This window comes from Polyodon spathula, chromosome 8 (genome assembly GCF_017654505.1).
Source record: "Polyodon spathula isolate WHYD16114869_AA chromosome 8, ASM1765450v1, whole genome shotgun sequence".
Lineage (NCBI taxonomy): Eukaryota > Metazoa > Chordata > Actinopteri > Acipenseriformes > Polyodontidae > Polyodon > Polyodon spathula.
In genome coordinates, this window is record NC_054541.1 from 5,936,073 (window position 1) to 5,963,552 (window position 27,480).

At 37.6% G+C, this 27,480-nt stretch overlaps 2 protein-coding genes across 2 annotated transcripts; one reads left to right on the plus strand and one right to left on the minus strand.

The window, feature by feature from the left end:
• Nucleotides 1–989: 989 nt before the first annotated feature.
• Nucleotides 990–19,681, plus strand: LOC121319237 (ganglioside-induced differentiation-associated protein 1-like 1). The gene is made up of 6 exons (XM_041256454.1): nucleotides 990–1,377; nucleotides 9,113–9,305; nucleotides 13,458–13,631; nucleotides 16,801–16,895; nucleotides 18,088–18,202; nucleotides 19,110–19,681. The coding sequence occupies exons 1-6, from the start codon at nucleotides 1,198–1,200 to the stop codon at nucleotides 19,451–19,453; spliced, it is 1,101 nt and encodes a 366-aa protein (XP_041112388.1). The 5' UTR covers nucleotides 990–1,197; the 3' UTR covers nucleotides 19,454–19,681.
• Nucleotides 19,682–23,850: 4,169 nt separating this feature from the next.
• On the minus strand, nucleotides 23,851–26,421 carry LOC121319238 (acyl-coenzyme A diphosphatase FITM2-like). The gene is made up of 2 exons (XM_041256455.1): nucleotides 26,191–26,421; nucleotides 23,851–25,300 (listed from the first exon to the last, which is right to left on the minus strand). Exons 1-2 carry the CDS (start codon nucleotides 26,361–26,363, stop codon nucleotides 24,658–24,660), a joined length of 816 nt encoding a protein of 271 aa, XP_041112389.1. The 5' UTR covers nucleotides 26,364–26,421; the 3' UTR covers nucleotides 23,851–24,657.
• Between the last annotated feature and the right edge of the window lie 1,059 nt (nucleotides 26,422–27,480).

The window sequence follows — 27,480 nt, forward strand, 5'->3', positions numbered from 1 at the left end:
TTTATTTTCACTAAAAAAAAAAAAGCTAAATTGTATTGTATGCATAAAAATAAGCTATGCATCTTAGTGTTTATTTGTTTAGGAGCAAACAAAGAAAACACTAAAATATGGTGTATCTTGCATAAGATTTATTTGTTTTTGTTTTGTAATCCTTAAACATTTGGTTTGCTGAATGTGTATTGATATACTTAACTAGTTATGGCATTTTCTTGTGAGGGATACAGGATTACCCCCCTCCCCCCCAAATATAATGCAGACAGCAACCAATCTGGGCGACACAACTGTGTTTGTTTATTATCTCAGCAGTAGTCGTTTGGTGAGCGGCTGAAAGCAGTGCAAACATTGGAGATGGACAAACACGCGACACTAAACAAACAGTGCAGCCCAACCCAAAGCAGGTCATTGATATGGCATGGTTGCTTTGAAGCCCCACCCCTGTTGAGTCCCCCTTACACTGTGCAGAAAGGCAATGTTGGAATTATCGACACTGAGATCGTGCTCCAGTAGGGTATGATTCCAGGGGTCCCTGAACAAAACTGGCCTGCAGCTCTCTTGGGTGCCGTGTGTGTTCAGTGCAGGGTGGGAGAAAGAAGGTTGCCATGGCAATTGTGCTCTACCTGTGTGTGCATGTGTGTGATATCCAGACAACAGACTTAGTGGGTAGTCTATGCATTTAATATGTTTTTATTTAAGGCATACGGCAGTTCGATTAATACACCAATTTGGATTTTTACAGTAAATTAACGTTAAATTAACCAGTACCCCTAGCTCCTCAACCAGCATTGCAGGCTTCTGAATCATTATAGTGGAGCCCCATGACCGGTAAAACTTGAACAGTTACCAGCTCTAGGAAAACCAGCTCTTCGTGACCTTGTTCTCCGACCTAAGTGTTCTAATAAGTATTCAGCGTATCACTTTGCTATGCTGTAACACACATACCAAATTATATTGATCTATATGTCTATTTTCCATGACGTTTTAAGTAACCTTGTGGTCTTTTCATGGCGGAAGAACGTAAGGTTGTTCAACGTTGGGAACGTCAGCAGCACATACCGCCCTGTTGTTGGTTCCTGCCCTACTGCTTTGTGTGTGGGGTGGTAAGAGCGCTCGCTGGTGTGTGCTGTGATGATGATGCTCAGTTTGTGGTGCTGAGTTTTCTTCCTGCTCGCCCGCTTTCGCTCCCAGTAATACTCTGTCATGGCGTCCTCCAATAATGTAACCCCCACTAACTGTAGTTGGTGGCCAATTTCTGCCAGAGACGAAGACGGAAAAATCGCAGACGAGGAGGGAACTCAAGAACCAGCAATAGACTGCAAACCCAATTCAAAAGACAGGCTCGTTTTGTATCACTGGACGCAATCTTTTAGCTCACAAAAGGTACAGTCTTGTATGAAATGCATGGTTTTGGCACTCCAGCTTCTACACATTTAATTGTGCTGTGTGTGTGTGTGTGTATATGCAACCTATCAGCAGTATTATATATGATTGTATATTATTACCACAGGTTAATGGGTGCATAAAAATCAAGAAGCGGTAGTAATTGAATAAATGCATACACATATCTATTCCAGCAGGTGTATACAGTTGCAGGGTCGTGGTCAATACCACTGTTTCCATTATTGCAACAGCATTTCAAGGATTTAATGGGTGGAATGTATTTCTTTCCTAAGAATATGTTTTTTTTTTTTTTTTTTTTTTTTTTAAATCACGTTTTATTTGTAAATCCTGAATTTGTACGCCCTTTAATGTCAGCTGGAGGTGCTTCTAAAATATTACACAAATTATAAATAATTAATATTAAAACGAAAGTGGAAAGCAAACAAATGAAGATGACATTGCATATGATTTGAATACATTTCACGCTAGGAGACCATAATCGTTTAGTTTATTTTGCTAAATGTATTTGAACATATGAAATCATTAAATGTGACTTTTTGGAAAAAAAAAAAAAAAAAAAAAAAAAATCACAAATATGACTTTATATTATACAGTAGGAATGCATCCTTTTGTGCGGTAAATGAGTTTCAAATGTTCTTATTATAACTGGCTTTATATTACAGTTTTCACATAATGTGGTCGCATTTGCACAAACTGACAAGACTAAAACATAGGAGATGCAGCCTATAGGATAGTGCAGTTATACAAAATACAGGCCCACCCTTAAAGTGGCAGTGCCCAACAATGATGTTGAGTACCTTTTGGCGTATGTTTCCTTCATTGTTCCATGTTTTAGCCACCTCTGTCTGATATGTTGCCGTCCAGTTTGTTTTTCGTATGGACATATGCACCCTGCAACCTTGCTAGTTTGCCGTTACGTCATTCCATGGGGACAGTGGTACTGCTGTTACTTGCAGCTGTAGGATGTTGTACATTATATCTTCAACCTTTTGATATAGCTTAGAAAACAAAACATTCCAGATGAGCTGTCCACTGAACTTTGCTTTTTCTGTCAATGTTGCATTCAGTGTTGAGGGCTATCTTGCATACTGATAAACCAATGTACAGTAGCATTGAAAAGCTTGCAGAAACATACCTGCCAAGTCTTGAGGTGTAATTCTTGGAGTCTTCTGTGAACCAAAAATGCATGTCCGTGCTACAACATGCAGCAATCGGAGGTTATGCATGCGTGTTATTCCACGGCAACTCAACAGAAAAGGGACGTTTTGTTGCTCGTCCGTCTCAAATTTTCCTAGAAAAATTCACCTGGGGGTTTTCTGACATGCTGAGTTCAGAAATGATAGCCATTTTTTTTATTATTATTATTTCTCCTTCGACCTGTGACCTTGCAAAGGTCAATCCAAAGCGAGAAAGGGAACTTGATCAGAAAAATCACCCTGGGCGCATTTTAGATGCAACCATCATATGTACCACTTCGTTCTACTCGTACTGAATAGGGCTTTTTAGAAATAAAATACTAGGAGCACCCTACTCACTTCTGGGAAATTGCCAGACGAGGGGTAACTCCCAAGTTTTATTCGAACTTCAGACTAACCCTTTACCCTGTAGGGGATGTGGGTCCTAAAATGTAAATATTGCTGTAAGACCTTTAGGTACCAGTCATCCTAATTCTGTACCACCACTGGTCCCACCACTGGTCATTAAACTGCCTTGAAATTTGAATTTTTTCTGTTTGTACCAAGTTTAGGCCGTAATAACTTGCGCTGGGCACTCCAAAATATTAACCAATGATATGTTTGGATAGATGTTGATGGGATCAACAAACATCAAGCAAAATATTATGGTGTCCGGGATTTTTGATTTTTGAAGATGCATTTGTCATGCATTCGAGCATTGCTTATGGCTACTTTGGTAAGGCTAAAGTGCCACATAGTTCTATCCAAATTGGTGACATTTGTGGGTTTTCGAGCATAAACTGCTTGTTTCAGGTCCTGCCACAACATCTCAATGGGGTTTAGGTCTGGACTTTGACTAGGCCCTTCCAAAACTTTTAAGTTTCTTGTTCTTCAACCATTCTGATGTAGACTTGCTTATGTGTTTTGGATCATTGTCTTGCTGCATGAACCAGCTGCACTTCAGCTTCAGCTCACGGATGGATGGCCTGACATTCTCCTGTAGAATTCTCTGATACAGAGCAGAATTCGTGGTTCCTTCAATGATGGCAAGTCATCCAGGTCCTAATACAGCAAAGCATCCCCAAATCATGACACTAGCACCACCATGCTTGACCGCTGGTATGAGGTTCTTACTGTGGAATGTAGTGTTTGTTTTTTGACCAGACATAACAAGCCCCATGTTGGCCAAAAAGTTCCATTTTTGACCCATCTGTCCATAGCACATTGTTCTAGATCTGTTGAGGATCATCCAGGTGCTTTTTAGCAAACTTGAGACGAACATTCATGTTCTTCATCATATCAATAGTTTCCACCTTGCTACTCTGCCATGAATCCCACTTTTGCCCAGTGTCTTTCTGATGGTGGAGTCATGAACACTGACCTTCATCGAGGCAAGAGAGGCCTGCAGATTCCTGGATGTTGTTCTAGGGTTGTTTGTGACTTCCTGGATGATTTTACGCCCAGCTCTTAGAGAAATTTTGGCAGGACGGCCACTCCTGGGAAGATTCACTACTGCACCAAACTTTCTCCATTTGGATAATATGGCTCTGACTGTGGTTTGGTGGAGCTCCAGAGCCTTAGAAATTGCTTTGTAACCCTTTCCAGACTGATAGGCATCAACCACTTTTTTTTTCCGGAGGTCTTCAGGAATTTCTTTTGATCGTGGCACTGTGCTTCTAGAACCTGTGTGCTGACAACTTCACTGATGGTAAGGGCCAAAGTTAGTCAGATTTATATTGGGCAGGGCTGGCCTAAATCAGGCCTGATTGCTAACCAAAGTATTCAAACAGCTGATCATAATTATCCCTTTAATTGGGTTGATTTAACTAGGGGGGGCAATAACTTTTTAACACCGGAAGATTACCTGTTTGATTACCTTGCACACCAAACAAATGAAAGAAGCACCAAACTTTGGTGTCATTTTTTTCTCTCAGTCTCACTCTGTATACTACTAGAACCCACAAAAAGATCTGACCAAATTCAATGTGAAAAATGTGCAAAAATGCAGAAAATCAGACAGGGGGCAAATACTTTTTCACGGCACTTTATATCAAAAGGTTGCTTTCTTTATATAAACCCTTATTTGCTGTCAATAATCCAAAAAAGAAAGTGACACCTGTGGTGGATTTGTAGATTGGCCTGCGCACATTTGGGCACTTAGGCAATAGGGTGATTGGGCTTTTTTATATAGTGGCATAGTGGTAAAGATGCTAGCTTGCAGTGGGCATGGTTACCTGTTCACACCCAGCCTCTGCCCTGTCACTGGGGTTGTGACTCTGTTCTCATCGATTACCTGCAGCTCATTGCTGAGGTTGAAGAGTATAACAGGCATGTTGTATGATGCACATCATTACAGATTCTGACCCCAGCTCTGTAACCACACATGCAGACAACACTGGCTTTTTTGCATATGGTTAAGCCGCTGGTTTGCGGATTGCATGGTGATCAATTTGTAACCAGCCTTCGTCTGCCCTGTTACATTAGCACCCCCACACCCTTCCCCCAGAATATATTTGAACCTCTGACCATTTGCACATGCAAACTAGGCAGGGTCCTGATCAAGCCCACACAGAAGTCTTTCTCTGACTGACAGGGCACCTTTCAGGGTAATCTGGTGACCTCTTTGGAGGTAAAGGCGGCAATCTTACAAGACACCTTCAGGCAGGATGATCGAACTTTGATTTCAGGCAAGAGTTGCTAGCTAGACAGGCTGAACCAGTGTGTCCCTTCCTAGTTCTTGTCCAGTCAAATTATTTTAGCCATTATCCATGGGAAACTGGAAATTAGAGGGGAAAATGTAGAGATTAGTCCCATATGCCACAATCATTTCAATGACTGTGACACTTATTGCCATATGCATGTAGGTAACAGTTTTGAAAGAGCATCCTTTAGAGCAAACCAGTATTTTCATTTGCTACCATAATGGGTTAAGGAAAGCTCTCAGTTTGCATGGCTTACTTGCATGTTGTCTTTTGCACTTGCACTTCCTTATCGTTCGACTTCAGCAGCACCTTCGGGGTTGTGGTTTCAAAGCAAATCATTAGGGGAAGCAGCAGCTGGTTGGTTAATGACAGGAAAGAAGGCATTGAAGGGCTAGAGAGATTTAAGGCAAACTGAGAGCTTCCTTTAACCTGGCATTGATTGCTAATAAACCAAATTGCTTGCTGACATGTTAAAAAGAGATATGCAGCAAGTGTTCTATGCTTTACCCAAGCACTGTTTCTGCATAACTTCCCATTTGGTTGTTCTCTCTTTTTAGTACAGGGGCAGATTTCCAAATGCTTTTACTGATTTCCCTCTCTAGCTGCCTTTTAGTAATTTCTATGGAAATTGTCGTGCCTGACTGTTTTTATATAATACCAACAATTTGATAGCCCAGGTATGTATTATTACAATGTTGCAATAGGGTTATTTCATGGTTATATCTAACTCTTACATCTGACCTGTCATGCACCATGTACGGTACGTCTCACATGTAATTTAATTAAAAAAGATATCTGGTCTTGTATCATACCCAGTCCTACCTCTTCTCCCAGACATTTCAGAAATGCTTTTGTTGTTGAAGGAAGCCCTTTTATTGGCAGACAGGTAGAGGTTAATTGAGCACATATACCAGCCTGTCTCATTAGTAAAATAATAATCTTGTCTTACTCATTTTCAAGAGATGTCATTGTGGAATCGCTGTGGGAGATGAGTGGAATTTTAATGTAAGCAAAGGATGCCCTAAAGCATGAACAGTTAGTCAGAACAGATCTTGCTGTAATTAAATACCTTCGTTTTTTTTTTTTTTTTTTTTTAATGCAGTCCAGGTGGATACCCAGGTACTGTAACATGCCCCAAAACTAAAATTGACAGGGTAAGCCATAGCTGGATTTAATTGGAGTATGTATTATTATCTATGTCTCTTTTCACAAACTCTGATTAGAACTAATCTTGAGCTACCTAACTCTACTTTTGATAAGGCGTCTAAGATAAATTAATTGTGATCTTAGATACCAACTTAAAGCCATTTACTCCAGATCTTCATTAGCACATCCTTTTCAGAAAGGAGAAACACACCCAACAAAGTTACCTAGTCGGATATAAACAACCAAGACTTTTAACTTGTCAGTAGTGTTAATTTGATTCTTAGTGGATTGAGAATTGTAATGAGTTTTTTTTTTTCTTTCTTTCAGATAGATATTGCGCTAATGATAATTTAGAGTAAATAGCTTTGAGAATCTACCCCTATATGTTTAAAGGATGAAATGAATACCACTGCACTTACCTGCTAGTAGTTTGTTTAGTTGAAGACATGCATTTTCCCTGCTTAAATCTGGCTTTGATTTCAATCCAGTTCAACATAAACAAACTGTCCTTCCCTGTCCTCAATTTGGAAGTAAAGCTTGAGTGATATTTCATAGCTTTCTGTAGTGTTCCTGGCGTCAGCATGCATCATTTGTGAATAAGGAAAGCCAGGGCATTTGAAAAAGGGATACTGATGTAGTATACTGACAAATAAAAGATTGTGGAGATGGAATGCACCTTCAAGGGTTCTGTCAGAAATAACATATGCAGTACAAGATTGTTAAAGTATTGGAAGTTTCAGAAAAAAAAGAAACGCATTTGATAGGAAGTATTGAGGGTGATAATGTGAGCAAATGTTTTAGTTCTTATTAAAGACATGCCACTGGGGTCTTGGTAAGCTGAGAAAGCCCCTTTAACAGTGATCAAGTCTAAACACAAGACTGGATAGCAACTCTGTCAAAGTCCAAGTGAGAATGAATCTTTGCAAGGCTGCGCAGGTGGTAAAATGCAGTTTGTGTCGTATTACTTAAACGGTAGCCCAGAGATAAGTCTTACTGAATAGACAGGTGTTTGACAAGTGGAGAGGGTTCCAAGCATGACGAGCATAACCTTAGCACGACGAGATACAAACTAATAAAAACATCAAAAAAAGTCTCAGCTTGAAAAAAGCTAAAAGTCAAGGACTCATTTTAATACTTGTAAGTGTTCCTATAGTATGTTGTTTGTTGTTATTTTGTAAAAACAGTATGAAGAAGAGATTGCAAGCACAGTGGAAGTAAATATGCTCTGTGTTATGATACAGAGGTCGGGGGATTGGTATTGCATTTGAAACCTAGTCCTGATTGTACTTAGAAAAGAAAAAGATTTTGATGTGCATCCGAGGAATTTTGCAGAAGTGTAGTTTTGAGATGACGGGGTTGAAAAAGGAGGATGTCTGATTAATAAAGCAAATGCGCTGTAAATCATGCTGTGACTACAAATGCAGTTCAGATAGGCAGGAGGTCAGAGGAAAATTATTACTTTATTTCTTGGTTTGCACAGCCATCTTATTCAAGTTTTCTGTTGCATCTATGTAGGAAGGATTTTACGGTTCTCTTGAATCACAGACAAATGGGTGCTGAACCCAGCACCTGCGTTTCAATGGACAACACTCATTGGCAGATTCCCACAAATTGTATTATTTTCTAAAAGAAAATATGCAGTTATCCTTTTTTATAACACTAGACATGAACAGTGTAACTGCACCGTAGTGCGTTTTGTCTAGTTTTGTATCAAAGACTTGAATAACATTTAACAGGTTCAAATTACAGATTAATTTCACAGTGTTATCCCAACAAAAATCATCTATTAAATGTGTAGTCTGTTGGATAGTGTGTATATCTTATTGAAAGTGGAAAACTTGTAATCTGGGTGACAGTGACAAATGATCACAATGGATTAAAATGATTTTAACTTTGACTGGCAAGAAACTGCTCTGAACAGTAATGAACTGGTCCAGACTACCACTACAGTTTGCTGTTTCTTATTAGTTTTATGCAATTAGTTGTTTTATTCCTCTCGGAAGTCCATCACATTTGCACTTGTTCAAAATAAGCCATATGTTTATCTGAGTGTGTGTATAGCATTAAGGAAGAACCATTGCAGCTGACAGATTGATCGTGAATGAGCATTAGTACTCAATATTAAGAAAGCATGAGACAACTAAGAAGCAAATAGGTCAATGCATTCAACACAGTGATACAATCTTTGAAGGCTGTTAATGGGGTGTATAGAAATCCTGGCTGGACACCAAAACAGAATCATTTGGGAATATAGAAGTGGGGAAACAGGATTTTTTTTTTTTTTTTTTGTAAGGGCGTCTGTCACAAGGAGTTAAACTGCATGCTGTAAAATGAGCTACAATTTCAATGTGTTGATGACTATGGGTGTATCTTAGCAAGAGTATGTGTGTGTATTTTGTCAATCACTATTAAAATTGTGTTTTGTTTTCATAACACAATGCAAACTAGGGTAAATGGACATTTTTTTTTTTTTTTTAGCTTAAATTGGTGTAACAGCATGGCATCACAGTGGACTCGAATGGGCAGTTGTCTCAACACTATAAAGCCTTCACATACATCTGTATAGTTAGACCTGAAGGTGGTAGATGGAGGGTGGGGAATGAGAAAGCGAGTAAAGGTAGGTTGCTCTTCGTATTTGTATTTGATTGGAGATGGTATACATTTAAAATGCTGTTGCCTTTGTCGTTGCAGGTCCGCCTGGTTATTAATGAGAAGGGCTTGGTGTGCGATGAGCGGGATGTCAGCCTGCCTCTGACAGAGCACAAAGAGCCCTGGTTTATGAGGCTCAATCTGGGGGAGGAGGTACCAGTCTTCATCCATGGCGACACCATTGTCAGTGACTACAACCAGATTATTGATTACTTAGAGAAAAACTTTGTGGGAGGTATTTGAATTCAACATAACACAGTCTTTTTATTTATTTATTTATTTATTTTTTGCAGTTTGTGTTAAGAAGGAAGGGGGGGGGGGGGGAGCGAAACTGTCGAAAAATGATTCCCTAAATCCAGCCCGTCCTACATTTGCTGCGGAGGTCTCAAAGGTGAAGTGTTGAAAGAAACGCACGATGTCTGGAACTGCACAAGATTTAAGTCTTGCTCTCAGAAACTCTGTTACTGTTCCATTTCCTTGGTCGTTTCACCTCTACACCGACTTTGGGATCAAGCATGTTACTGGCTGCAAAGCATGTCATTCAAAAGGGGAAGCAGGTGGAATGTTAATGACAGGAAAGAAAGTGTTCAAGGGGTGGGGACAATTTCACTCTCTGGATGAAATGACCAAGGAAGTGCAAGATAACCTGAAAACAAGGCTTGCAAACAGCTTCTTTAATCTAGTACAGTACCAGATATCGTGTTAAAAAAAAAAAAAAAAAAAATGATGCAAAATATGTTTTGTGTAACATGTCTCTCTTTCAAAACTTTACGATTCAGACCTGTCTAGGAAATAACTTATAAAATGATTTAGCTAGCTAAAAAACATTTTAAATTAGGGGTTGTCAAATATCCATGGTTGGTCAATTTATCCTGTGGTGTTTAAATGAATAGCAACAGTTTTTTAAAAATCTTTTTCAGTCCATCGAATGGTATTATAGCAAGTGCATTGCATGAATATTTCTTGTACGTTTATACCTCCAGGTGTTATATGATAACCTTTCTCTGCTCGATGATTAATCCTGTTCTCAAGTTTAATGTATAATTACATCATTTGGTATGCAGCCCAGCTCATGTATTTAATGAACCTAAATCCCTGGAAGAAACCCCTCGTGAGCACAGGGTTTATGTGCTTCTACACCAGCTTGGAATTCAGTTTCTGGGGTTATTGTCCAGTACATTAGTGATACGGTACTAGTTTAGACCAGTGGGTGCTACTGGTGGTCCACAGAAGCAGAAATGACTGTACATGGTACGACTGAACCTGTTTGATAATTCAACACCAGTAAAAGATAAAGTGAAACAAACAGCGATACAGAGTTTTTGAATGACAACATGACATTAGGCTGTTTATTTTTAGATGTTTAAAACTTTGAACAATATACTGGTAGTTAACCATCAGTAGCACTTGTTTTTAAATTCTACAGCGGGGTGCTATACCCAATGGAGGTTATAAGTGTAGATGTTTCAGTGAATTGTGAAACTACTGTATATTGAAAACATAGAATATACTTTTTTTTTTTTTTTTTTTTTTTTAAACCGAAGCCTGTATCTGTATCTGGCCTGTATCTCCTATCCTAAGAGGTAGGAAAAGCGATTTTAATTTGAGGCAGTGTATTATAGCGTAATCGCATAATCGTTTTTAATAACTAATAGTACTCTTCCACTAGGAAACTAATTGTAGACTGCTATTTTTATTTATTTATTAATTTATTTTTTATAATTGACTTGACTGCTTGGTAGTTGAACAGGGATGCCTTTTCAAAGAAGAACAGCACAAACAGAATATAACTTTGAGGGGTAATGATGTATGCAGATTTTTTTTTTTTTTTCAAATTTTAACTATTGGCAATCAAGAGTATGTACATAACTATACTGATAATGTAGGTACTTCTTGCCAGAGTCGATGTGTCAGCTCAAGGCCACATTGATCTTACGAGTGCTAGACGATCCAAAGGAAAGTAATCTTTAAATGATGTATGTGGAATACCATTAATAAATGTAGCAAAGGCTGGCAAGGTCATGTAGAACACTGGGCTACACAGATCCTGTCTGCTAAACAGTGAATGGCGGGGCGAGACCGTAACGCTACAGCGCCATGTATTTTAATAAATAATAGAAAATAAAAGATTTAAACAAAACAAAACTACACAAAACAAAAGGTGTGTTGGCCAAACAAATAAACAAATAACAAACAAGTATCGTGCTGATGTGTAAGCCAACCCGCTTAGCAATTGTTATATTTGTGGTTATTTACCTCCGGTCTCTCGTTCTCTACTCCGAACCCTCATCTCTGAGTGCAGAGAGCTGCAGGCTTTTATACAGGTGACCATCTCCCGATTAGCAACAATTAATCAATGAATTAACTCGGGAGATGGTCACCTTCTGCACAAGGTTTTTATGAATGGGGATTTTAACCCCATTCATGTGACTGTATTATGAGACTGGCTTTTCGCCGGTCACACACAACAAATAATAATATTGGACGACTATATATATATACATATATATATAATAATAGAATAATAAACAAAGGGGCGGGACACTCAGCCACAATTCCACATGTCCTATTTGAAATTTGTTTGGAATTCAAACTAGAATAAGAATCCAATTTCCATTTAAACATACTGCTCTGGATCAACTCATTTTTTAAACGAAAAAATGTTATTTTTGTGTACGAGAGGAACTTGGGTCCCTTTAACAGTTAGTGTAGGTGATGGGGATCGAAACAAAGACCCTGAGGTTGATTAACAAATGCGTTACCTGATCAGGCCTGTGCCTTTCTGAGCAAATCCAGCATGTTTTTACATTTCTGTAAAATGTTGCCATTGCCAACAGGATGAGGAAATACAGGTGTCACATATCATTTGCAAAACAATACTTCAAATGAAGTCTTTGGTCCTTTTAAAAATATTCACTGTCTAATTCAGACTGTAAGTTATTTTAAAAAAGTGTATTTGTCAAGGAATCAGTCAATTGCACATATCTGAAAGTAAATTAAATTGTTAGGATTAACCTAATTTAATTGCCAAGAAGTGGTGGACAATTGATGGCATTTTAAATGAGCATTAGCTGAATTAGAATTGTTGTTTATCCCTTATGTGATGGGAAATCAATTTCAGAACATTACTAAAGTGTTCTGTACACTCCAACGCTGTTCGATTAATTATATCAGAATGGGCCCCAGGCCCATGTCAAAATTTAAAGGCTTGTCTTATTAGGTTTCAAAGGTTTCAAAGTGTGTATCTTCTTAGCTCTCTTTTGAAAAGGCTGATGGCTGCTCCTAAAATAGTGGATATGTTCTAAACCTGACATTTGTTGCTGTTGTCGAAACCACGATCCGAGCCTGAACACTCTCTTGTGAATGCAGAGCAAGCAGCACTGCAGTAAACACGATGAATAGGGAGTGGGCCATCTGAAACTTCCCATTGCGTTTAGCTGCTGCTCATTTAAAAAAACATTTCAAGAGGAAAGAGCTCCTGGAAACAGTTTCCCTGAGGCATCTGAAATGAATTGCTAGAAGTTTTAATCTACCGCTTGAAATGTGGAATGAACTCTTCTGATCGTGTGTTAAATTTTCTTCAGATCATACATGAATTTGGGAAGGATGCCTCAATGGAGAAAACTAGAAAACATAAGGTGTTCATTATTACTCCTATCAAATTTGTACACTTGTGGTTATTATTGTTTTTTAAAGTAAGGCAGGGTTTTTAAATGCCTTCGCTGGTTGTATTCGAACCCACATTCCCTTGCTAAACTAATAAGGAATGGTGCTGTCTACAAAATTTCAATTGTATGTGCCTGGACACGTCAGTGGTTAAAATTCTACAGATCGATTCCCAAGTTAATGCTTTTTTTTTTAAACCCACAATTCTAAGCTGACGAAAGAGTATGCATATGTATATAAAAAAATATTCAGGACTTTTGAAAAGTAACATTAGGTGAACGTAATTTTGCAGGCGTAGTGATTTACCGCTATGTTGTTTTGTTGGCGCTATGGTAGGATAGATGTAGCTATTGTGGTAATGCCTGTGTGATATCATAGTTCTTTAATGTAACTTGACCCATACATCTGAAAGGCAGTTGCTGCTGTACTTATGTTGTATTTGATATGTTTAATCATTATTTCTGTAATTCTGTAACTTTTCTAGATAGATATAATCTGTCAGACTCAATAAATATAACATACTGTGACCTGAACTGTAGCTGCTAATAACAGCTAATATCTATATCTATAAAAATATTTATTTTTATTTTGAGATCAGAATGATCCTCATTATTCATGTTAAAACGCCTTGATATAGTGTGCATTTAAAATACTGCATGCCAGTAAATGTTACTTCTGTCAGGTTTGTGTACCGTAACATTCCTACTGTTTTCTGTTGTAGAGAATGTTGCTCAGCTGATACCTGAATCTGAGACTCCTCTTTATGCCAGAGTGAATCAGTACCGAGAGCTTCTAGATGGTTTGCCAATGGACGCCTATACCCACGGCTGCATCCTCCACCCAGAGCTAACTACCGACTCCATGATCCCAAAGTACGCCACCGCTGAAATACGTAGTAAGTGATGCTAGCTCCTTCCGGGGCTCACATACTATTGCTGTGTATAGGATAATACAGGATCAACTGCAGGCTCTGGTTTATGGCTTTGTGGCTGATATTGATCCAACGTTAGTATGCTTTATGCAGCCATTAGTGCTTCTTTATAAATTGTAATTGAATGGTTTCACATTAAGAGCAGTTTTGAAGTGTAATTTCTTGTTCAGGTGTCTTTCTTACCATTCATGATGCTCTACAGGGGCTGCATGTCCCTAGCGACAGGGATCCAATCATGATGCTCTACAGGGGCTGCATGTCCCTAGCGACAGGGATCCAATCATGATGCTCTACAGGGGCTGCATGTCCCTAGCGACAGGGATCCAATCATGATGCTCTACAGGGGCTGCATGTCCCTAGCAACAGGGATCCAATCATCATGTCCTACAAGGGCTGCATGTCCCTAGCGACAGGGATCCAATCATGATGCTCTACAGGGGCTGCATGTCTCTAGCGACAGGGATCCAATCATGATGCTCTACAGGGGCTGCATGTCCCTAGCGACAGGGATCCAATCATCATGTCCTACAGGGGCTGCATGTCCCTAGCAACAGGGATCTAGTGGCGGTATCCGTGCATTAGCCTCACTTACATATTTACGCATCTAGAGAACACCTGATCAGATTGTGATACTGTAAATATGGGTTACCCCAGGAAGCTAAATGTAATTTCTAAGAATCTGTCTGTTAGTGCCGGCAACTTGTGAATCGGCTTGCTAAATTACATTTGTCTTGATGCATAGCCTGCTGAGTTTGAAAACAACCTTAGTGTTTTGGATCAGATTTCTTCAATAACATATTCAAATTACTTTAATTGAAAATGTAACTAAGGAAAAGTTTGGGAAGCAGTGTTACTCTAATGCAAAGAGCTCTTTAGTGTGCTTTGCAAACGGAAATGTGACAGGGTATTGATCTAATGAAGATGAAGCCTAAACACACCATCAAGCAGAAATGCAGGGAGAAGGAGGCAAACATCTTTTAAACCTAAATCAGACAAAGAACCATGTTAATAAACATTAGCATGCGTTCAATCTGGAATATTATTCACTTTCTTACCCTACGGTGAATGTGTGAATACTGGTAGACTTTAGTCTTTTGTTTCCATCTAAGTGATGTTGTAATAGGTAATTTTCATAGGGTGAAAATATACAGTGTATTATGAAAAATAACTGTACAGCCTCTAGAAACGAGATCTTTGGAGGTTTAAATAACAGCAGCTTGTTACTGTACTGGCCAGGGGTCGGGCTATGAAGGTAAAAGTGCTGTGCAAGTCTCAGAATGTGACTGACTCCTACAGCTAAGATAAAGTGATGTAATAAAAAAGATTTCTAACTTTCCTGCTTCTTTTGTGCAATGGTTAAATGGTGGTTTCTCAAGGGAGCGTAAGGTTGATGGTTCTCACCCAGCTCTCGCTGTTGCTCCAGTTGCATAGACCTCATCCCCTGTGCCGGCCAGATCGTTACACTCTGAAAACCTTGCAAGATGTTTGTCATTAACTACCCGGAGAGTGAACATGATCGAGTCATTTTATGATTGCAGTCAGTGCAATGCCTTACATCTCTAAATCCTTTTCAGCATTTATGAAACAAATCACAAGCCTAAATGCTAAGGTTGTCTGGACTATCTCTTTGTTTACGAATATTAATAACCACCGTAAATTTAATACAGGCAATAACAATCAGATCAATACATTCATTCAGGCAAACAAAGGCCAAGATTATGATAATGAAGAAAATAATGATACCTAGACAGTACATATATAAACCGTTGCACCATCCGGAACAGTACCTGGGCAGTTCCTTTAAGCACAGATGATGCAAGATTAAGTATTCCAATAGCATAGCCTGCTACAGACAGCACACAGGTGGCTCTCAATCACTCAAAAGACCAACCAAGAGTTCAGAGACTTAGTAGTAAAGATCTGCAGCTTGCTCAATATCTAATTGGATGTTTAGCTTGACCAGGGGTTCTTAAAGTGGGGGTTGGGACCCCCTGGGAGAACGTTTTCAGTGATTTCATGAAGCAATCATATCACAAGCTCAAGTCACAGAAATGTGTCTATGTAATCAAATAGCCCAATCAAATCATTTCTGGACAATGGCAAGGGTCAGGGATTTCGACTTGCTTATTGGGATGCTGACACCTGTAGTGCAAGGCAGCAGCACATTGCATGAAAAAAGCAACAAGCAACACCAGCAGTCAAAAAATATGTGCTCACAAAATGATTTGGTATTTTAATTCAGGAAAGTGGTAGGAGTTCAAGCAGTGATCATGCACTGGAGTAAGTCAAAATAACATAAATAGAGTTGACTGGATTTGATTTCTTTTGCATGTTCCTTTTGGGTTTTTTGTTTTTTTTGTTTTTTTTTTTTACAGAAAAATGAGATGTGAAAAGAATAAACTGTAGTTTATTGCAATGTTAAACTCCTTAAAATAAATCTTCTGAAAAGATATTCAACATATGAATCTCAGTTGATCTGCTGTTGTATTGGTACAGTGGTTCTCTATTGCAGAATGTTTCGCACCAATACACTTGCAGTTTCAAAGTTCAAGCACAGAAGGACACCCACTCACTAATCCCTTGCACACTAAAACATAAAATAGATTTTTGTTCAGCCTTTGGGAAATTGCTGTGTAATGGTTTTAGCTTAATTGCATGCAACTTTTGCTGTCAAAGCAGTACACACGGTAACAGAAAGAGCAAGACACCAGAAAGGAAGCTTTGAAAGACTAGTAGACAAGTAATGCACTATAGTAATATATGAGTGGACTTTTGAGTTTATGAACAAGTGGCTGCGTTTTGTGTCATACAAATGTTTTCTTACCTGCTCTGCCAAAATTGATACTTAAAGCCTTTTTATCCTACGCACTACAGGCTTACACATTTATGTAAGTCTAGCACTGCTTATCGAATTGTAATAAAAACGTTTTCAGGACATTCCTTATTACAAGTTATTGAAAGTATCAGCATCTCTGAGACTCCTGCCTGGCCATCTTTCTGTACATAAAAACATTGAAAAAAGTAGTAATCCACTACAACTGACGGATACAAAGTTACAAACTACAATGCTAGGGCTATCCAGGATTAATGGTCAATATACCTTACACAGAATGTGCTGTTTGTCTCTCTACAGGACACTTGGCCAACGCTGCCTCAGAACTGATGAAACTGGACCACGAGGAACCTCAGCTGACAGAGCCTTATCTATCAAAGCAGAAAAAACTAATGGTAAGAAATCTATTCAAAATCCACACACTGTACATTGTTACTTGTACAATGGATCGAGATTTGCTACCCTCTCCTAAAGTAAGCGTGTAATTCAACCTCATCACCTGCTAACACTTTGCAGCTGGCAGCTCTCTGAGAAATGAATTCCTGCACATTATGAAAGCAGACGTTGGCGGCCGAGCATTGCAAATGATCTGCACTACCCAAATTAAACACAACTTGTTTAGCACATGGGGAATGGAGAAAGGGTCCCTATCTTGTAATACTACTTCTCACACCATTTTCTCACAAACAAAAATGCTATAAAAGGGGCTTGATTAAGCAGCGAGCGTGTGTCTGCTTGACCGTGTCACCCGAGGCTGGTAAACCATCTGATGCACAGTGGAGCTGCTAAACCCACAATGCAATGTGTTCACATAGAGCAATGCTATTCATTTACAGAGCAGTATATGTGGGTGACCAATCTACTGCAAACCTCACAGCTTAAGGCAGTATGCTGATGATAGTGCCTGGACAATGTAAGGGCAGTGGCTATTTGTCAGCTCAGTCAGGTTTTTTCTGGTCTGTTTTAGCACAAATAAAACATATTCATGATATGTTATTTGAGAGCAATTATTAAGTGAACAATATTTGCAAGGAAAAAACAAATGGTTTGATCCTGCTGGTTTTATTTGTATAGAACGGCATTACATTTACAGGTAACGCGATTCTGGATTCTGGTTTCTGTTTGTGTGCAACCAGAACAAGAGCGAGACTTGACTGTTCAGGGATTATCAGGATAAAATCCCCATTTCTACATATACAGCACTGGCCAAAAGTTTTTCATTACCTAGAATTTTAGGATTGAGCATAATTATAAAAAAAAAAAAAACATAAGATATTTTATTTACCGTTGTGTACTCAATAAAACTTGCAAAAATCTAACAGAAGCCATAATAATAGTACAGAATTTCATGTTCGATTTCGAAATGTCACTTCTTTCAATTTTTCTCAGTTTTTTGTTAAATATATGGAAAACTACAAAGCGGTATGTAATTCAATATGTTGACGTAACATTATTCAGCAGGTTTCATTCGACTTTACGAAGCAAAATGAGTTAATTTGATAGAGCGGTGCAAAGCTTTTGGCCGAAGCTGTTGCTGTTTTGAATAGGCCACCTAGCGGGTCAGCTCATGCTGCTTGTTCTGCCTAGGCCAAGATTCTGGACCATGACAATGTGAACTACCTGAAGAAAATCCTCAGTGAACTTGGGATGGTGTTGGATCAAGTGGAGGCTGAGCTGGAGAAGAGGAAGTTAGAATATGAAGGTTGGTAACCAATTGCCTGGGGTTCGAGGTGGTGTGATTCAGAGAGTAAGGCAGATGCTGTCATCACATCAACCAGGTGCATATGCAGATACACCCCTCCAGCAGGTAACGGGACAGTAAATACAGAGCGCCTGGGTGTGGGGGCATTGTTGCTCGTTTTACATGTCTCAGTAAAAGTCACAACGCCATTCAGATGCTTGCTTGCAAAAAGAACATGCAGTTCAAGCACTGAGTCAGGAGGAGGAGGCTCTGTGCAAAAATCTTATTCAGAGAAACTTCAACTACATTTAACCACCAGGCAAGACAGGTTAAAGTAAACGGAAAAACATTTGTCTAAAAGTTTATATTATTACTTCTTTATTTTATGATTGAGTGTCTAAAGTTGTGGATAAATTTTAAATGAAAATTGTTATTGTTTATATATGTGTGTGTGTGTGTGTGTGTGTGTGTGTGTGTGTGTGTGTGTGTGTGTGTGTGTGTATATATATATATAAAATACAACATCATCCTTACATGGTTTCCTCACCTTGTTCATCCGTCTCATCTTGACATCTATTTTTTATTAATTTATTAACAATTGTATTTATTTTTCATATAAATAATTTCATAGTTTTTTTTTTTTTTTTCTATTTTACCTTATGTGATATTTTCACATTCTGAAACCTAAAATTTTGTTTTTATTGCATAGCTTTCATAAAGTGTCTGTCTAGAAGTTATATCAGTGCCTGTTTTGTAAGCAAGTGCCTTAAACAGAAGGCATAGAACTGGAGTTGGGTATGATACCTTGCCAGAATACGACATGGTTTACCCCAGTTTCAATGTGGAAACACATTTCAAAATGTTTGCACTGGTGGCCTCAATTATAAATGTTCCACATTGGACCTGTATTTTCTGTATTCTCCTCCAGGTCAGAAGTGTGAGCTGTGGCTGTGTGGACCTGATTTCACCTTAGCCGATATCTCACTAGGGGCCACTTTACACCGCCTCAAATTCCTGGGACTGTCAAAAAAATACTGGGAGGATGGAAGCCGGCCCAATTTGCAATCTTTCTTTGAGCGTGTGCTGAAGCGATTCGCCTTTCGGAAGGTCCTGGGAGACATCCACACCACGCTTCTCTCTGCAGTTTTACCAAACGCATTTCGAATGGTGAAGAGAAAGCCCCCTTCTTTCTTTGGCGCCTCGTTTCTAATGGGTTCCCTCGGCGGGATGGGATATTTTGCCTATTGGTATTTAAAAAAGAAATACATGTAGGGAACACTCTGTTCTTTTTGGTGTCTGTGTACTGTGTGGCATTTTAGCCTATTAACTGTAACGATGTTTGACTAAAAAATGAAAATTAAATAATATTAACACTTACCTGGGAACACATACGTTCCATGACGCTGAAATATCAACACCACATTGTTATCAGAAAATAATTGCTTATGTTTATGGTTGATTTATTTATTGATTGATTTATTTTTATTTAGATTTTGTCATAGAAATAAACAAATGTTTTTTTTTTTTTTTTTTTTTTCATTTTACTTTACGTGATATTTTTTCTGCAAAATGAGTTTTTTATTTCATAGCTATCTAAAAACAAATGCAAGAACAACTGAGTATAAAGCAGCGATGAAAATGTTTATAATTAAAAAAAGAAAATTGCCCTTATAGAAGTGGTGTGTTTTAACAGTGAGTACTTGAATGCTTTTAAGATAACACAAAAAGCTAGGTATGAAGTTACTGATAATGTCAATGATTTTGAAAATGACTCCTTGGTCACTTAGTTCAGGTGACCGTCAGCACAGTTTTTACCAGCAGTGTCCAATATTTGCTGGTATAAATGTCAAAATGACCTATTAAACAATGTCACCATTACTTCTGCTATTGTAAAATCTCCTTAAGGTTAGGTAAGGCAAGATCCAAATATAACATCAGCATTTGAGAGAGCAAGGTTTTGGTTTAATTCAACGATCATGCATTAGAATAGGAAAAAACTATTACCAAAGTATATTTAGAAGCAACTTATAGCAAAGGCCATGCAGGCTGCTAGAATTCTGTAGGTATGGTAAGGCTAAGAAAACCACTATGACAGAACTGTAGTATGCTGCCTTGACTGCTATTTTACTAGCTTTCCTAGAAAGCTGGCTACTAACTGGTGTAATTGGTCGAGATGAAAATACACCAGTGAAACTAAATAAATAAAAAAAATCATCAGTGGTTACTTGTGCTGGTTGGGCATTAAATACTGATGCCAGCACCTTTAAAGCCTGTTAATGTACCAGACATATTTATAACTTGCTATCATAAGCTGTTATAAATACATGTTTCATTCTAGCTCAAGTGGACCAAATTCTTAAGTGTGTCCGATTGTGGCTGATGATACGAAACCTCGTGATGGAGAAAAGGGTTCCGCGGTGTGTTGGGTATCTGCAGCAGAGATGGTAGGAGCTGGAGAGCTTATTTCACACAGAATGTCACTGCTACTCATCCATAACAGAAACAGAACTGAAACTGTGACACATGACTTGTAGCTTATTGTCAGATATTGTGACTCAGAAAATATAAGTGTTCTTGCTCAGAGCATTGTTAGGTTCATGGAGCCTGACAATGGTAGCAAACAAGGGGCTAGCTATTTAACAACTTGTTTCATACTGTGCACACATGTCTAAGCATAAAGGCAGCTACAATGGTAAGAGCCATTGGCAGTATTGCACCACATGGGGCAATACATTTTGACATTGCAATGGTATAACAATAGTATGATGGTACAATATCAGTGACATTTGTTCTATATATATATATATATATATATATATATATATATATATATATATATATATATTATGTTACTATTGCTGGTAATAGCTGAATGATTGAATAATGATTTTGTCTGATAGAATAATTCAAATGCATTGCGATCAGAAGTAATTCAATAAAGAGTCAATGCTGAGTTGCTAAATTCATGTTTTCTTTTGCATGCAAACAAACAAGAACATTTTTTTTATTATTATTTTGCAAGGCTTATAATATGGCACAGATAGCAAGTGTATTTTCAGACAGGAGAAAAGTGGAGCGAGAATCTGTAAATGAGATTCTACCTTTGAGAATATCTGTGCCACATCTATTATTAACAACTGTTTATTGGTGTATTGTTTCTGTCAAGCCAAGAATAGTGCAGTCTACCAAATACGTAGATGATCACAAACACACCAAAATTAAGAAAAAATAATGGCATAGATTTTGCTACAAACATAAAATACTAGATTGTTAATGTGGCTACAATGTAAGGTATGTATTTTTTTAATTTGTATTTTTTTATTTTTATATTTAGAAATATGCATGGATTTATGGTGCTTTTTTAATGATGTCTGTTCACAAGCCATATTTTATTAAGTTGCCATCAATAATAATAATAATAATAATAATAATAATAATAATAATAAAACTTAAATTGGACTCGGGTTTGTGTTATTCCATGGACAGGGATTTAGAGAAACATGCGTTTCATATGCAGTTAGTTTTGATTCTGTAATGGTATGCATTGATTTGTCCTCTCACATAGGGATGTCCCACTTACAGTTTAAGATGTGATCATCCAGTCGTGACGAAACTTGGTTCTTCAGAGTATGAGAATCAGACTCATTGTAGCTAACTTATTTCTGGCTTGTGATTGGTTATTCATTATCTGTTGTCCTTATTCATTAAGCATTAGCATCCAATAAAATGCACACAAGTTCAATGTAAATACTGGCAAAGCTTTATGAATAAGACCCTAACCTCTATCTTGAAAACAGCTTGCCAGTAAACAAATCTAATATATTAAAATCTATGCCCATTTTTATTTTGTTTTCAGGTTGAGTCACTTAATATAATTAGTTATCTGGGGCCAGTCTTTCTGTAAACTCTGTGCTTGTGTCATCAGAAAGAACGAGTATATTTAAAAGCTATTTCTGATGTGATAAGTGTGTATTCTCCGATGCAATGACCTTGTAATACTGTCATTTTGTTAAGCTGCAGAACTGTCCCTGAGGGTACTAGATCCAACCACAAGCCTGAGTCACAATGACATCAGTATCATCTGAATAAAGCTTTGCAGTCACTTTTGATGCTGTTTTAACAGCATTACTTAAACTGCATTTCTCGATCCACTAACAGTTTATTTCAGAAGTTCTTGGAAGATCGACCATTCCATACTAATAGTAGTTCTTCTACTGTAGTAAAAGAAATGGAAGTTGTACAATTCTGTTGACACAAAACAATAAAGCATTCGATTTACTCTGCAGGTTTGCTAAATATGTCTGGACTGTGATGCATGCGTTTGGATTCCAGGGGAGGGTTATGTGCCCTACATTCCTCAGTCTGCTCTGCATAATTAATGCAGAAGGTGCAGGGTGGCACAGTTGGTTAGGCTGCTACCTGCTTTAAGCAGTTTACTATAAGGGTTCTGCAAAAGAAGGCAGCTCTTAAAATTACAATGATCGTGAATATTGCACTGTCGGCCATTCCAAATGCCTTTAAGCATCAAAAGATGGCTGAACTATTACAGTTTACATTTTCTAAATCAAAGATGTACTGAATTTGGAAAACCTAGAAATGTTTACATCAATACATACAGTTACTGTAGCTTGCTTTGATGTAATATACAAGAGTCTTGTGTAGCTAGAATTGAGTTCTCACATTGGATCAGATTAAGGTGATTAATATCGTGCTGAAATGGAAAACATTGCAATAACTACTGGGCACAATGTGGTGCTTCAGCCTGTAGGCTAAGGATCTAGCTACCTAACAGTACATTGAGGCATCAGAAATAGACTGTAATCCATATCCATCCTTTTATCACAGTCTCCCTTCACTTTAACTCATTTGAACAGAACATCTACTTCAGCGCACAGCTTGAATAAAAGGTCCTATATTGCGATGCTATTTTTTGTGGTATACAACACAGAAGGTTTTAAAATTGCACCACCCAGTGGACAAAATACAATTGCAATAATTTTTTTTTCTCCCCATAGGACAGATACTGTATTATCTTTTGGGCAGAAGGTGGAAAATGGCCTTCACAGTAAAGCAACAGAATTGTATGCAGAATCATTTTCATTCTAGGATGGTATATATTCTATCATACACAGTATGAACGCTTTAAATGTACAAGACTACCTACATTCCAAAGATTTCATTCAATCTTAGGCTTTCAAAACCAATGAACCAATATCAAGCGCATTTGATCATTGACTAGTCATTAAAATGACTCAAAATTAACTGTAGTGTCAAATATTAATTTCATTACTGCCCCAGGTTAAACTAATAAATAAAGAAATAAACAAACCTGTGCAAGAAGAACAGCGTAATAGTGTGATCCCTGAGGCTGCTCTTGTTTAAAACTCTATACTGGTACAATAGTGCCAGTGTCCAAGTGACCACACCCTCAGTAATTAATTGGGTAACACCCACAGTCTTAGTGATATCTTGATGTAACATACTCCCCTGTTCTACCTGAATACCAAGATCCTATACAAAATAGCAAGTCATGAACCATGCTTAATTTGTACAATAAATATATACTGTTTTGTTATTTAATAAATCATCATTGTTACAGTCAGATTCTAATTTTGTATAGAAATGCCTGTCAGGTTATGTTAAAGAGAACATGTTTGCGTCATAGTTAGTCCATTATCAAAACTAGTTTAATGCCAAGTAAACCTTTTTTTTTTTTTTTTTAAAACATCCCATGGGCATTTCAAACAGAAATGAAGCCAGCTCACTCGATTGTTGTAATCAGTTTGTTCTGTATTTTTAATCATGTCAATAAAACACATTACAAAAGCTTAAGCAAATATGTATCTATTTTAATTGAGAGTGAACTAAAATATAAATTGTTTCATAACTTATAGATAGATAGATATATAGATAGACACACACACACACATGCAGTTCTATTCTAATCATAGTTACAGCAGCATTCTATATTTCAAGCATAAAATACTTTGTTATTTCTAAATGAAGGTGTTAGCATGTAGTTTATCAAGTGTTCTTAGCTGTAACATTTGAACAGACAAAAAAAAAAAAAAAAAAAAAAAAAAAAAACTACTGCCAATTCCATGAATCAAGATAAAATATCTCCCAAAAATCTGTGGAAGAAACTTACAATTTTTTATTTTTTTTTTTTTAAAGAAAGAGGCACCTGCATCACTTTATTCTTCAGTATTATAACACACTGCAAAAGTAGACAACATAAACATTTAATTGGCAGAAAATCGCTATACACGAAATACACAAGAGGACAATTTTGTGTTGTTTTATAACAGGCAGACCATAAATTGAGGAATTAAAATGAATAGGGCACTACCACTGAAATACTAAATAAATAGACCTATTAAATCCATTTGTGACTTGGACCCAGTAAAGCAAATAAAAAACATGGACAAATAAACAATAAAACAAACAAACAAAAAAAACTTTTGACAACTTATTCATTAATCAGAATTTTGAGAGTATCGTCTTTGGTTAGGCATGACTTTTCTTTCTTGACTAGTGAGGGGGAGTCCTGGAGAAAATGGTTTCTGGTACCAAATCTGGTAAGTCATGTACCACGCCAATATTCCAAAGGATGTCCCACAGATTTTATGAGTAAAGTCATGAAAGTATACAGAGGTACAAAAGAACATCCAGATCCAGGTCATTGCTAGCATGTTTAAAGCAATATAAAACACACTAACAATGGCACTAACAGACTCAGGGGGTCTTTGGCTTATGTTCTTCAAGTCACTCATCAACGCTGTTTCTTCCAGAATTATAAGAGTTGAATATGCAAGTAAGAAAGAGTGCCCAGAGATATCATACCCACGCCAGAACAAGCCGCTCTTCTTACACTCTAACATAGAAGAGTAGTCCATTTTGATAACGTCCATTGACTTCGATTCATAACAAGCACCTGTGAGGTCTTCGATAAAAACAAACAAATGAGTGCAAGTGTACCAAACCACTGTTCCAACCAGAAGCGAACTCAAGCGCTGCAGGACGAACATGGGATCTTTTTTAGAGATGTAAAAGTTAGAGATGGAAATGAAGGGCAGCAGCAACCCCAGCGTCCAGCCCCAGGCAAGCTTGACAAAGTACCTGTCAAAAAACAAACTAACTAACTACAATGTGGCTTACAGCACAAGGCAAATTTGTTACATGTAAAAGATAACCCCTCAATATATAACAGCTCAGAACTTTGAATGTAAATTAAATATACTAGGACCACTGCAGCTCAAGTGGACTTACATTGGCGACTTAAATCAATTCATTGTTGCAAAGTCACTGAAACAATGTCCAATCGAAATGTACTGCCTCTTTGGATCCCACAGTCCTTTGGAAAGGATGCTATAAAAAGCAGGACTATTTTCAGACCTAAAAACATACTAGAGCTTTCATGTACTTCCTCTGAGAGGCCTATCACAGGAAACTGCTAAACTTTGAGCTATTTGTTAGAGTTATACCTACAAGGGCTCACTCCAATACGTTTAGGTAAAGTTTACATTTTATGTGCAGCTACATCGAAATCCAAGACAGGTCGTTTTTAAGAAGCATGGAAACCTGAACTTAAGTGCGATTTGCACAGATGTGAATAATACTCCTACTGCATTGGCAGTTTTACCCATTCCAGATTTTACCACAAGAATTAGCCAGTGTGCAGTTAACAAGCTCAGGTTTGTCTTATTAAACTCGTAGTAAAACAAAGAATCCACCAAACTGCTATGCAGTGGGAGTCATATTCCCATCCCTGTTTTGACATAATTCCGAGAAATGTTTTTTCTTTTATTATAATATACCATAAATCCCAAAACAATCGTGGGGAAAAACTGATCAAAGTTCTCTTCTTACATGCGTTTAAAAACAGCAGAAACCTACTTCGAATGTATTTGTGCACAACACACGTGTCCCAATAAATATTGGTCTGTCATTCTCAACCAATGACAAGGTGAACAATACTCCCAATTCAGAGACAACAGTACAGTACTCACACGTTTAGGACATTCCTTGTGTTGTTAAAATACCAATCAGGGAGAAGCTGCATCTCCTTCAATAGGGACCCCGTCACCGTAATGGCCAGAAAGATCCACTGCATATTTTCACGGACTACTTTATTACTGCGTAATTTTTCACACAAACTCACACATTTACCCAGGGATGCCATTTTCTCACTTAGCTCTGAAAATCCACAATACCTCGAAGTAAGCTTCTGACAGAGCTGGATGGTGATTGGTTCAGTGCCTTAGCACGTGACAGGGTCGTTGATTTGCATGGCAATTATACGTGGTTGTGTTGTGATCTCACCAAGCGTGCGACGTTGTTTGCAGGACTCGTCATTTTTCCCGGAGGCAAGACAAGGTGGGTGTATACAGATTATGTTTACAACATAATCTAATATTTCATTGTTATGGTGACATTGTAGTATTTCATTTCTGTTATAATAGTCTGATAGATCGATCTGATATATGCATATTATAGAATATTGTTTCTCAAGACTATTTTCGGACGCACATTGTGTAAATACTAATCGTGTTTTGTTAGTTCAGACGTCTAACATTAAAAAATAAATAAATAAATAAATAAATCCTCTGTACACATTATTAGGAATAGCTATTTTCCTTTAACACAGTTTGCATCTTGATTGTCTCATAGTAAAGCTCCGTTTGAAAATGACCACACATTAGTATGTGATAGGTTGGGGGCATTGTGCTTGTCTGATAAAGCCTTTGACTGGTTTCATAGTTATTTAACGGATAGACAACAACAGGTAAAGGGAGGAGGTATTGTCTTCTAAGAGATAAAAACGGTGTTTTCATTGTATATTGATGATGTGTGTTGGAATCTGAATGGCCCATTATCACCTATATGTGGATGATACTGTGCTTTATACTAATGGTACTCTGGCACAGACACAATTAAACAACTCCAAGAGACTTTCAATATTATACATATTGCTTAATACAAAAAAATAAAAATAAAACTGTGGTAATGTTTTTTGGACCTAAATTTAAAAGTTTGAAACCAGTCTTAATCCTTCCATTCACAGAGAGCCTCATGAGGGGGTGGATAGTTATATAGCTTCGGATGCCATTTGGTGTTACTTGTGTTTGTACTTGATAAATGCTCAGTTAGTAAGTATTCTATATTTTATTCTGAAACACCTGTCCAATTTTGTGGGTTTACTATTACAAAAACAGTAACTTGAAAAAGATTGAAAAGTAAAAATTAACTTTAGCAGAGCTTCTTAGCAAAAAATAAAAAATAAAAAAAAATCACTTCCA